This window comes from Triplophysa dalaica, chromosome 2, assembly GCF_015846415.1.
Source record: "Triplophysa dalaica isolate WHDGS20190420 chromosome 2, ASM1584641v1, whole genome shotgun sequence".
Lineage (NCBI taxonomy): Eukaryota > Metazoa > Chordata > Actinopteri > Cypriniformes > Nemacheilidae > Triplophysa > Triplophysa dalaica.
In genome coordinates this window covers 6,475,787-6,488,914 of record NC_079543.1, presented here as the reverse complement: position 1 = coordinate 6,488,914, position 13,128 = coordinate 6,475,787, and the positions used below count along the sequence as shown (strand labels likewise).

Below are 13,128 nucleotides of genomic sequence, written 5' to 3'. Positions count from 1 at the left end.
TCAAGTAGATTGGACTGCGGACTTGCTATGGCGTAAATAACTGTCCAGAGGCATTGCAAACATGGCCACAGACTGCCACAACTTCCATAAACAGACTTTGGCTATATTCAAAACTGTAAAAGATGGTAAAGCTGCAATCCGTAACTTTTGTCTCTCTGTTGCCATCTGTTCAACTTGAATATGCTTTATGTATTATGGTTTAATTGATAAATCAGCATTCCCCTTTTGCGACATTAGTGTCTGTAGATCCCCCTAAACATACAAACCCTCTCAAGCACCATTGCCCTAAGACTTAAAACAAAGAGATGCCCATGTCTAGAAACACAGAAGAAACATGAAAGAGGTTAAGAAATTAGGAAAATGACTCTACAATGTTGTAACACAGCTATCCGTTTTAAAATCGAAGACAATTTCCTTTAGAGAATGTTTTTGCGTTTTTTCGCTTCACCAACCGGCATTCAGTTCTTAGGATCTGCATAAATTGACTGGTGATATTCTCAGTATTATGTATATGAGCTAAAGGCTGCCACAATACATCAGCTGGGGCTTCCATCCGCTCTTCTTTTGACACCGCTAATTATTGAATGAAAGATACAGCGCCTTTATAAAGCTTCGCGGCTAGCGAAAAATACGAAAAAAATAAGAAAGAGACTGTGTAACAGTCCAATTTGTGTTCGGGAACAACGGCGTAGTGAACTGATCAAGCGTAAAACCTTTGTCTGGACGAGTTGGCACATCTGCGTAGTTTTCATGGCAAAAAGAAATGTAATAACAGGATGTGGAGTGACTTAAAATAAGATAGTGTATTGCTGGCTAACATCCTTATTATTTTTGTAGACTGTTAGATCCTCTACCTTCAGGCCACACGTTTGCTAGTTTAATCGCTAAAAAAAATTAAACGACAGTTCAGGCTAAATATGCCGGGTTGAGGCATTCTTCATTCATAGAGCTGGCTTGATAACACATGCGGGCCATATGGGTAAACGCTTAAAGTGTTAGCTTACATCTGGGTCGACTCTCAATACTATTCCACTTTCCAAATGTTCTCAAAAAAGACCAAAATAAGCCGGGGCAAAATAGACATGAGCCGCTAGACTGTCTTAAAGACGTATGCCAAATATCAAACATGGAAGAAATGAATGGACAAAGACGCCTGATAGTGTGGACTTTGATGTTTTCAGCCAACTTTGTCAAGATAATTCTGTTCTGCGATCCGTCAAACAAACGGCTATTGATAAAAGAATTGGTTTTAAAAAAACACTAAAGCAGCACCCGATGCAACAAACCACACATCGGTCTACATGTGAAAGGGATGTCAGGTACTGAAAAATAAATGACCCGTCATAACAGTGGAGGTAATACATCTGTAAGTTAGGAGGAACGTTTCCACAATGCAACGGTGAATGGTTGATTGGTGAACCTTTAGGATTAGTCTTAGTTTTTTCTTTCAATTGCCAAAACCACATTAAAGTAATTTATGATAGTCAGACCAGAGGTATGGAAGAAGTTCTTACCATTGTTCAGATGTACGCCGTTTTCATTCTTTGGCCTGTACCTGCAGGAAATCGTAGCTTTTAATCACCAGGATGTGCCTCCAAAATTGACATTTATGCATTTGGAACAGGCTTTTTATTTACAGTGCATTAGAGGCATACATATAATCAGTTTGTGTGTTCCCTGGGAATCGAACCCATGATCTTCAGTTACAGGAACACAAGTAACACATCTCTGGTCTTAAATTGTATTTATTTGCACTTTATTGACAATTATGTAATGTAACATTACGATTATTCACAATTTACTCATCTTCATGTCATTCCAAATCCAAAGCTTCTTTGCAGAACACAAAAAAGATATTTTGAAGAAAGTTGGTAACCAAACAACATTGGTCCCCATTGACTTCCACTGTATAGACACAAACCACATTTCTCAAAATATCCACTTTTGTTTTCATATGCAGGTTTTAAATCACGTGAGGATGAATAAATGACTATTTTTATTTTTGTGTCAACTATCCCTTTAACCTAACTCTACATTGCATCATTTAGGTTTAACTTCGAGAATCACTGAATGATTGAATGTACAAATACACACGGCCAATGAATTTTTATAGGACAAAGTGTGTCGGGGTCATTCACAAAAAAATGAAAAGACTGAATTAAGCCCAATGTCTTCAAAACAGACTAATCCTAAAAGACTAAATTGTGAGGCGAACAAGATGGAAAGATGGAGGGGTGGAGTGATGTGTGCAGTTCTTGATCGTGATGTGGGGAAACTTCCAAGAAGTAATCAGAAATCGCACGGACTGTAAACCTGTTTGCTTTGCGTATTTCAGAGAAGTATGTAAGTCACAAAACCCAGTGTTTTGAGCAGCGTTACAAAAAGTAAAAACATTCTTTTGTGAGCAAGCACGTGGTCTCCCATCACTGACCAGATGTCACTTGACTAAATGATATAAACCTGTGTTGGGATATTTATGAACAAAACTGGACAAAATACAACAGGTATGAGGGAAAACAATGGAGTTCTGGGTCTTACCTGGTGCAGGTTCCTGGATCTTTTCCCTCTTCCGCTTTTTCTTCTTTCCCTAGAAAATATCCCGGTAAATATATTTAAAGCAACACACCAGCATTCACAGCCACAAGGGCACTCTTTTTTTTTTTTGTCAAATTTTCTCCACAATATCAACGTTTATCTTGATTTGAGAAATCGCAGATTTTAATTTCGTTCACAAGACAGAACGGCCCAATCACAAAGTCAAACGAGAATAAAACATCTACCCCTGCTCCAATTGACACGACAAACACTCCACTTGAGTGAGAAGTCTGGACTGCTTTAGGATTTGTGGCTTACCCAGAATCCCCTGGCAGGATGACTATAGGTATAGATAGCGCCGCAGTGTCATTTCGCAGTCCAATATGAGGCACGCTCTGGTTGCCTGCTGTAAATTCTGATAATCCACTTATTCAGTCGCTAATCTGTGTATTCGAACCCCGACTGACATAAGCGCGAAGCCCAGAGCAGTTGAAACATCTCTGACAGAACGGGGATACGCTCAGAATCCTTAGCGCTATTAAATACAAGTCCGTTCCCACTGCTAATGTTTAAGTGGGTGATGAAAGTTCATCTATCTTTGAAGTGTTTTTTTTTGTCCTGTGGCCTTTCCATTCCACGATTAGCTTGAAAGGCTGTGTTTAGTTTTAGCATCACGTCCTGGCGCTATGTATTGGGTGACATTTATGCCAGTTAAAAGCTAGTTGTCGAAAGTTGCCATCACAACATTTCTTGGATGGGAACTACACAAGCTAGCTGGATATTTGCCATACTTGTATACATTTAAATAATTGTATAAATTGAAAAGAAATAGTAAACTGAAACGTAAACACTTTGGTCTCCAAAAGTTGGGCGTAGCATGTGACGGTCGATAGTATAATCTAAAATGCAATAGTGATGTGACGGTGGTTCAACAGACAAACAAAAGGAAGTGGTGAACCTTTGGAGGAATTTGAGAGCTACACTCTGATATGCTTTTGTATTACTGTATATATTTCAGCATGAACAGAGGAATAGGTTAACCAATAACTCAATTTGTTCCGCTCAGATTTCTGGGCCGCACTCACAAAAGAGGCAAATCAACAGAAAACAACAGAAAACTGTTTGTCTTTCATTTTAGTATCAAATGTCCAAATTGACGACCGATTTATGTTGGAATTCCACCTGATCATGTTTCAGGACTACATTTACAATACACAAGCATAACAAATTTGTGTAAATCGCTTGTAAAACCATTCTCACAGAAAAAACTAATTCGTTCCGCTTGCGTTTCACAAATCAGTCACATTGTGTACATCATCTCCTTTATCGTAGCCAATACATTGCAATTCTTTTACATTTGAACATTTTCATATATCAAAATTACATCAGACTTTGTGCAACCAGTATTGGCTACCCTAATACTTCTCTATGGACTTTATGAGAGTCGACATTTAAACTTTTCTAATAAAAAAGCATACTTAACCTCATTTCACTACAACTAATACAGAAATATGATTCATTCACATATATTTCACATATTATTTATTGACACACATTGTTTTGCCACATTTCTGTATAGACCACTTCGGAAAACGTTTCCCAAGCTGATCCAATGCTAGTCCAGAAAAACATAACTACACAAACGGTTGAACAAAATACAACCAACAGAATATTTACAACCAAATCAAAATGTTAAACGAATATAAGATTTAATTATATAAGACTAAAAAAAAAAATTCTGGACCATGTCTTGCGAAGTGGTCTATAGTGTCTCTCAAGATGAACATTTGAACAAAAACCATCAATAAAAATGTGTGGTAAAAGGGATTGAATCGTGCACTTTACAGGAGTAACTGATGCACATTTTTCACAAGCAATGAATTACATCTAAAATCTTGCAGTCAACAATTCTCAGGCGTCGTGTTAGTGTGGACACTTACATAATTGTCTCTGGCAGACCATCCTGGGTAGAGCTGCATGTGGAGCTGCCGTTCCTTGCGGGCTAATTCGTAATACTTAGCTTGCTCTTCCCGAGATAAAGCGTGCCACTGTTCGGTGCGGAGGGAGATTAGAGAGGAAAAGCAAAAAACAGCAGTCAATTACTGACACGCACTTTCAAGTTCCTTCCGAAGAGACGCGTGCTGGCGTCTTGCTAAAAATCCTTGTTAACCATCTAATGTTGCATGTGAAAAGTGTCTCAGGCACGCCTGGGGGTGGAAGGGAACATGATGAAGAGATTAACATTCGGCGACGAGAGAAGGAAAGCAAAAAAACACTGAACTTCGATTTCATATCAAAACACTGGTTCCAATTTAGCGCCGCTTAACTTCAAACTATGTCAGGGTGCAATTACCCCACGCCACCGCAGAGCGGTCCTTTGCTGTGGCTAGCCGCCATAAAGCGATAAGGCTTTGGTTAAACCATTAAACATGTTCAACCGTTCCTCTTTTTCCAGTTCCAAAAAGAAGTAACGCGTTAAACCCACTACCTGTCAGGAGGTTTTTAAATTGAGTTTGAGAAAAGTTCTGCGATAGACCCCCAGGCGTGATGGCGAATAATATACGTACCCTTCGGCCGAGGATCTGATTGATCGCAGCACTCTCCTTCAGCGTGCATTCGGCCACCACATTGGCGCGCATCTCTTTCATATAAAGCATGAAAGCGTTGAGAGGTTTCTTGATGTGAGGTCTTTTGGGCTCCTGCTCCTTTCTCTGCTCGTGATGAGATTTCCTAGAGAAACAGTAGAGGAGGTATAAGAAGCGTATGGGGGGAATTATTAAGTGATGCGGAAAAAACGTCAAAGCCACAGCGACGCCACTGAGTGTGAGAGCATTGAACATCTGATTCCACCCGCCAACCCCGAGCTGCGTGAGAGAACGATCCGGGAGCCGGTGCCGAAAAGCTCGCAGCGGCTTTTAATTATGTCCATTTGGGTGCTTTCATGCAGAGAGATTACTTCACCAGTAATGGCATCCAAACCTACTTTTCACTCCGCGACTAAAACTCAACCAGTATTTCACTCCCATGTGATACTATGATTCCCAAAGGGGCAACCGACGCATTTTCTACCTTCATCTGTGACCTCTATATCAGGCAAACATCAGTAAACCATCTTAAAGGAACTCTTTATCCATTTTGAAAATGTATTTACCCTCACGCCGCAACGTAAGTTTCAATAGAAAATAGACGCCGAACATGGACGACTTTAAATGTTGAAGCTCCAAAAACCTACATTCTTTATTCAAGTAGACCAGAAGACTTCATTGGGACAATAAATGAAATTATACGAAATTATAGAAGTGCGTGATATGACCCATTTTTTAAGCAAATTTAAGAATTTTAAGAATTCAGTTATGGCGACATATTCCAGAAGTGGCTAAAATTATGTACTTGTATTGATTGAAATCTCACCAAATGAACAAAAATATCAATGAAGACGAGAAACTCACATATGCATCAGTTCCGAGTCGTGATGTGGTTCTTGCTTCACATGCGGGTTGACTATGGCGGGATGGGGGATTCCTGTGGCGTGGGGTCCAGGAGGTCCTGGTACCATGTGATGAGAGAACCTGAAAAAACATGATGTGCCTATTAAAGCAAGCATGTGCTTCATGCGGCAAACACGTAAATGCTAATCTTAACCATTTGAAAATAATTCACCATAAATGATGGTGCTATAAATCAGTTGTAACTTGCCAAACAAGGTGGAACAATCATGCTGTTGCAATCGGGCCTGTGTTTAGCGATGAAGGAATTTAGTGGCACGGTGAAAGAGACAACGTTGGTTGTACTTCAAGATTCTCTCTGCGGGAGAACTCTAATGCAATTGACTTCAGTCAAGGCAGATGCCATATCGAATTTGACGTGAACAAAAAGGGGCTGTGAGAGACGGGACAACAATCTGTTCCATACTTAAGAAAGCTTCGAGGGAGAAGGAATGCGTATGATTTGTTTTTGAAGGTGTGGTAAAGTTGTGTCAAATGAAATTAAAGTGAATGATTTCCCAAAATGACAATTCATTGCTAACCTGTTTGACTTTCTATCTTCTGCAGAACACAAAAGAAGATATTTTAAACAACGTTGGACACCATTGACTTCTATTGTATGGACACAAAACCACTACGACATTTCTCGAAATATCTTCTTTTGTGTTGCACAGAAGAAAAAGTCCCATACGGGTTTTGAATGACCTGAAAATAAATAGATGACAGAATACATAGTCTATACAGGCATACATACAGCCTATCATGACTGTGGTCAGTTTAGCCAATAGAATCTTTCTGTCTCCAATTCAAGACAACCAGCTCGTCCAGACATCCAATCCATTCGTTTCACGCTTGCCGACCGTGAAGTTCCCCCAATATAAGCATTCACCCATGTGCACACTCACCATCCCAGTGGAGGGGTCATCTGTCCAACTCCTCCAGGAGAGAGAGGGTAGAAATTAGGAATGTCAGGTCCAGGATGATGCCTGGGCATACCTGCTTCAGGATTTAAGAAGAGGAGAGCAAAATCAGAGTGGCGTGTGTGTGTGTTCGACAGACACATCTGGAGAACAGCAGTGTGACATTGATGGAGTTCAGAGGAAGCGGATTGCAGGATATGGAATACTTTGGTGTTGTTTTAATGCTCACAAATCCTGCTAATATGATTAATTTGTGTTGGTTAGTCTGCAGTACTTTGCACAAACAACTACACGCCTGCACACCAAGGGTAAGATTATGTTTGTGTATAAAGCTTTGAATCAAAGAAGAAAAAGTGAAGGCCCGGCCAGCCACAAGGCCACAAACGTTTTGAGATAAAAACTAGCCCCAACATCTCAAATTAATAACCGTAATAACCTTGTTCATTTATTATTTTCTGAAAGCAGGCGTTCTGAATGTGCCGCCTGTAAAAGTCTTAAATTAAGATGGTTACGGTCAAAACCAGCTGAAGAACTGGCAAAACCTGTACCCAAAATTTCCATGCGGCTCCGTGTTATCCGTGTTGTTTTACCTGAGGATGAAATATTTAACTACTAGGGTGTGCCTGAACCACAACTACTATTAATAAAAGTTTCGAGTCAACATGAAATGGCATTCACAACCCATTTTACTTCAATAAGTATGTATTTGAGTTTCATGCTATTTCAGATTTTATTAAGTTTCATGAGTATGTTAGTGTATTGTTGTTTGACAACAACAGACGATGGCCTGTATTTGGATCATGTGTCAATCTGGACGTGTGCCGTGGTTCAGGCTGTTTATAGTTCCTCAATCTCCCCCACTTTATTGCATCACATCCTGTCTGCTCTCGGCCTTCGAAACAGCCGGAAACCGTGCATATGGCGTCTGGCTCACAGACCAAAAACCACTGACCCTTGTCCTACCGGAAGAAGGTTTTAACCCCACCCTTCAACTAATTTAGCAGTGGTAGGACTCTATTGAGGGGAACTTTTAAAAGCCTCTCCATTAAAATATCATTTCAACATTACCGTACAAATATCATTTCTATATTACAGTAAATACTGTGCTGCTCAAGGACGTTTTAATCCATCAAGTGAAGGTTATCATGGTTCATAAAGGTAAGTCCACCCAACAGTTTTGCCAGAAGAATATTCAGCCATTTCGTTTCAACCTATGAAAGTATGTGAATGCAGTTTAACATCGACATGTACTCATATATATATAGAAACATACTATAACGTTATAAGGAATGTGTCTTCGTGCGGATTTTGTACCTTGTTTGGGGTTCATGTCTTGAGGGTGATGCCCCGAGTGCGGCCCAGGAGCGAAGTGCTCATCGCTGTACGTGATCAGAGGGGTGAGAGGGTGCACAGCATGCGATGGCTGGACCACCGGCACCTTATTTGACTGCAAGACACAGAGATAAAAACTCATATAGCGCAACGCATTTACAACATTCCGACAACATTCATAACTTTTAATTCAAACACGTTGAATGCATACACATCGAAAATCAAACCCACATTTGTAACAGGAACACGACCCTCTTAACGTACACACCCATAAACCATCGCAACTCTGACGATGTGCAGATAGTCAACTGCAATATTTTGGGGCAGAAAAGAGAAAAAGGGGGGTTGGTAGAACAAGCGTGGGTGAGCGGAGAAGAGAATGAGAAACAGGGAGGGGAGGGAGCGCCACAGGGCAGAGGCAGACCAGAGGTCTCGGGGCTGAAGATCAAAGGGAGTCATTAGTCAGTGAATAAGGGAGTTCATTACAGAGCTCCGGCTGTCTGCGGTGGAACTAAGCAGGGTTAATAACGTCAGCGGTGGACTCAACACACACACACACGCATGCAACTCTAGAGCTGATTCACAAAGCCATGCTCTTGACAGGAACCAGCACACACAGTCCCGCATATCGCATATGAAAGGAAATTTGTGAAAGTCTCCTTACGCTTGCAGTCGCTGTGACGTCACGAGTTCCAGCCGAATCGTATTTTCAATACGCACGCATAAGAACGCAACTACTATAGCAAAACTGAGTTTTCCTTCAACCGTGACTTTGAGTTGGGGGCCATGTCACAGGGGCATGAAACTACATACAAAAACAAGCACAGATATTGATCAGAATTATCATTATGCCTCCTTAAAGGTTCCGTTATCATTTTTAAATGCGACTCTGAATCATAAATCGCAGAACCATCAGAAAGGCGAGGCGGGTTAGAAATGATCTACAAAAGTCCTGCGGGCATGAACTAGCGGTTTGTTCTAATTTGGGAGCAAAGGTTGCCGTTCCCAGCCAGCTAATTGGTAAGAGAGGCAGGTGTAGAGAGCAATTTCAGGGGCAGACACGCTACTTCCACGGGGCGGGAAACGTGCGTCTGTGGTTTGGGATGTTATTTCGCAGTCTCTCACACACAAGAGAGTTGTGTTTTTATGTTGTAGCACAGCAGAAGCTGTAGAGTCAGTTTTGAGGAGCGGTTTAATGGCTTAACACAAATGAATGAAAGAAAACAAAGGCACTTTTGGGAATTTAAAGTAAGAGTTCAGAGAAAGTCAAATAAGGTGCTGTACAAGGTTATTAATGCAAGAGAAGAACCATATTTGGTTTCCTCATTTATTACTGTTTTTGGGAATCTAAATGACCTTTTTCACAGTGAAGAACATTTTGTGAAAGAAAATGCTTTTGGTTATTTATTGAACCATTCAGACAAAAAAAAATGGTTCTTTATGGCATTGTGAAACAATTTAACAATGCAAAAGCTGTCCAAATCTGTATGCCCTTTGAGTTGCGATGTACTGTTGGCCTTATGATTTGAACAGACCGAAAATCCATCACTGTTCTGCCTGCAACTATAACACAACAGTAAAACAGTTCATAGGTTTTAGAACATGCTTGTTTGTTGAAAATTATGGACCCATTGATAAATTGTTTAATGATTTTGTCTCAACCCAACCAACTCCTTAAATTTGAGAAAAATCATTTGTTATTCAAATTTGAAAACATGGTAAATGAGTAGCGATCAATTCTTTATGTACTATCATTCTTATTATAAAAATATCATTAGATATTCTACTCATGGTCAAAAGTGCTTCTCTGGACAAGTTTTCAAAGACTCTTTTTAAACCTTATAAGCAACCTTATTACTGGTTTGTCCTCGTAACTATAAAGAGACTCGGGCCAATAGCCAACGAGACGAGCCTTCACGATAGCATCCTCACCCTCCCTCTTCATTTTACGCCTCTCCGACCTTATTGGCTTTCCCACCAGGAGAGAAATAAGAGACTGGCATAGTGTTTTTTACTTAAGCCGTTAGCCTGTGTCTAAAGAAGAAAAGGAGTTTTAAAAACAGGTCAAATAAACGAAATAAAAAGACACTGCACAATATAATTTTACGTCTATTGTGTCAATGAGGGGTTCTTACATACAGGACCCATTAAAAGTGTACGGTGGCACTTCGCGTTCCACCTTATTTGATCGGAACCTCTTTTCTGTTCTTTCCGCTGCAGCTGTCACAACTCATTTCGCTCAACTTCTTAATAAACTGCCATCTCAGAGCGCCCTGTAAAGCCAACAATCCAGCAGGGAACCTCGAGACTGCTGTGCCAATTCACAGCTCCCAGAGGCAAAACCTTTCACAACCTCAAAAAAGCATTCAATTTTTGGAAGAAGAAAAAAAGGAAATAAATGTCAAATTTAAAATACGAGGTTTCCAAAAATGTGGATTTGGCTCTTTCGGCCTTCCATAGTTTTAAAGAAGTCACGCAGCCGGTTTCGACCACCACTCAAGGCCATTCAAAGCTTTCCAGGTGGTTTAAGATCACAAGCCGCACCACCCGGTTCCCAGCCCAGCTCGACGGCGTATTAAACAAAAATGACTTTTGCCCAATCCGAGCAGGAAGTGGCCGGACACCCAGAGTGACCGCAGGAACCGGGTCAGATGGTGCAGTGGCGATTTATCCCAAAGATCTCATGGTGGCCAGACTTTCACAGGCTGCGGCGGCAGGATATAGCACGGTCATATGCCCCCCACCCCTTTTCTTTTTTATTATGAAGGAAAATAATAGGCTTATGTCTTTCTATTCATATTTGCGGAGAGGCGGTGCCATCTGAAAAGAAGCATGTCCATTTAGAATTTTATAAGCAGGTCTGGCCAAGCCTGCCTCTAGAGCCCCTTAGATGTGGTTTTAAAAGAAATTTCATTGTGCAGAACTCAAGCTGGCTGAAGGCCCATAGTAATTCCAGAGAGAGAAAATGAGAAGCAATGCAATTGGGTGCAACTGGTTTGTAGACAAAATGGACAGCCGTTATTTCAACAATCCACCAAGACCTCACCGATTCAACCAATCAGCAAACAGAAAAGTTACACAAACCTATAAACAAAGAGATTAAAAATCAAAAAAAAATTATCTGAAATGTACTTTGGAAAGTTTTGTTAAAAAAAAAAATTATTTGATTATACATGAATGGAACCACACTTGAATTGAATTAAAGGGGTCGTATGGCGTGTTTTTGGTGTGTTATAAGTTGCCCATGCATGTATTAGACAAAAGATGCATTCTATCAAAAAGCTCACTCTGACCTTCCTGAAACGCCACGTGTAACCACACCCCCACAAATCTACGTCAGTTCATGGTATGGTTTGACTAAGACCGCCCAAATGTATAAACAAGTAAGGTGGGGGCGTACCTGTCAGTACAATTGCTTTGGAACCTGATGTTCCAAATATGGTAAGAGGCGTTACATTTCCGTCACACGCTTGCAGTATTCGACCAATCACTACTCGCTGGTTAACTGGCCAATCAAAGCACTCCTCACTTTTCGGTGCGAAGAGCTTAGTAAACAATGTGCACGTTTCAGAGAGGCGGAGCAAAGAGGAGACAAACATGCACGGTATGTGGAAAATACAGCGTTTTTGAAACTTAAATTGTGTATACACATTCCATCCAAAACAAACGATCACATGACCCCTTTAAAGCCTCCTGACATCAAACCCATCACCTCTGCAGAGCTCTACCAAGTTAGGAACACGTTGACATAAACATTTCTTAGGGATAGCAAAGAAATAAATCATGCCAAACACAGCCGGGAACAAATTTTCTGTCAGCTAGAGACCACTAAATAGTCAGCCTCCACTCTCACTTCCACGACACTGTTGACGTTACCCCACCAATGTTTTCTTCGCACCACCCGCCCTTTGTCCTCCACTCAATTATCTAATTTCCGTGGTGTTTGGGGGGGCATTTATAATGATCTCTTCTCTCTACTGTAATTTATATGCAATGAGAAATCTTCATGCCCGCAGCTACAATAAAACCACTGCGTAAAAGAGTGTTAGGTGTTTCGCAAACATTCAGGGAGTCGGAAACTTAAGTACCAAGTACAGATTGCCACACAGCTAGAAATGTAGGTGAAGCCCTGCTGTTCAGTTTGTTGACAGAGAGAGACAGAGAAAGAAAGAAGAAAGAAAGAAAGCAAAAGCAAAAGGGAGGCCTATAAATATACACAATGGAAAAATTAATCCGTGAATTTATGTGTACAAGTTAAACCTTCAAATTTGAATTCATAGCAAAATATCATTCTTGGTCATTAAATGAATCACCCAATTAAAGTTTTCAATGCATAGGTAAAACTTTTTTTGTTGAATCAACATTATTCTACAAGTGTGACTTCTTTTAAACCTGGATCATATTAGTATCGTTGTGACCAAATCAGAGAAAGTGATAAAAAGGAAATAGTACAAGATGATTTTAAACCATTTAAACATTGGACAAAAGACAGTTTGCTCTTGAATAGAAACACACCCAACATTACTGGCCAAAACAGTTCTCGCTCTCACCCACACCCACCAAGGACAGACCAGGTGTTCATACTCACAGCCATGTGAATGCATGACCTTTAAACAACAAAAGATGAACACACACAGCTCACTCGATATAGTGGTCCCTTTAAAAAAAACAGTAAGTGAGCGACCACAGTGCCGAATGGTTTAAATAAGACAGGGACCCGTTCTGGAGTGGCAGGTCATAAATGGAATGTGATATTGGCAGGATGGCCTTTTGGCTCTGGGGCTTAATGTAACCAAACCCAATTAATGAAGAGCTCTGGTGGCACATGTCACATGCCCAAGGTAATGATACAAACA

The 13,128-nt window shown here is 40.6% G+C and overlaps 1 protein-coding gene across 3 annotated transcripts in view; it reads right to left on the bottom strand.

The window, feature by feature from the left end:
- The window catches only part of lef1 (lymphoid enhancer-binding factor 1), a 36,876-nt gene that overhangs the window by 6,085 nt on the left and 17,663 nt on the right, over positions 1 to 13,128 (bottom strand). The window contains exons 4-10 of one of the 3 annotated variants that reach the window (XM_056737562.1): positions 8,255 to 8,387; positions 6,926 to 7,019; positions 5,985 to 6,104; positions 5,103 to 5,265; positions 4,476 to 4,583; positions 2,539 to 2,587; positions 1,515 to 1,555 (exon numbers count right to left, since the gene is read on the bottom strand). In XM_056737562.1, the coding sequence (XP_056593540.1) occupies positions 1,521 to 1,555; positions 2,539 to 2,587; positions 4,476 to 4,583; positions 5,103 to 5,265; positions 5,985 to 6,104; positions 6,926 to 7,019; positions 8,255 to 8,387 (702 nt within the window). In that variant the 3' untranslated portion in view covers positions 1,515 to 1,520. The remainder of the gene's footprint in view (positions 1 to 1,514; positions 1,556 to 2,538; positions 2,588 to 4,475; positions 4,584 to 5,102; positions 5,266 to 5,984; positions 6,105 to 6,925; positions 7,020 to 8,254; positions 8,388 to 13,128) is intronic. The other 2 variants (XM_056737560.1, XM_056737561.1) reach the window with 2 other exon arrangements.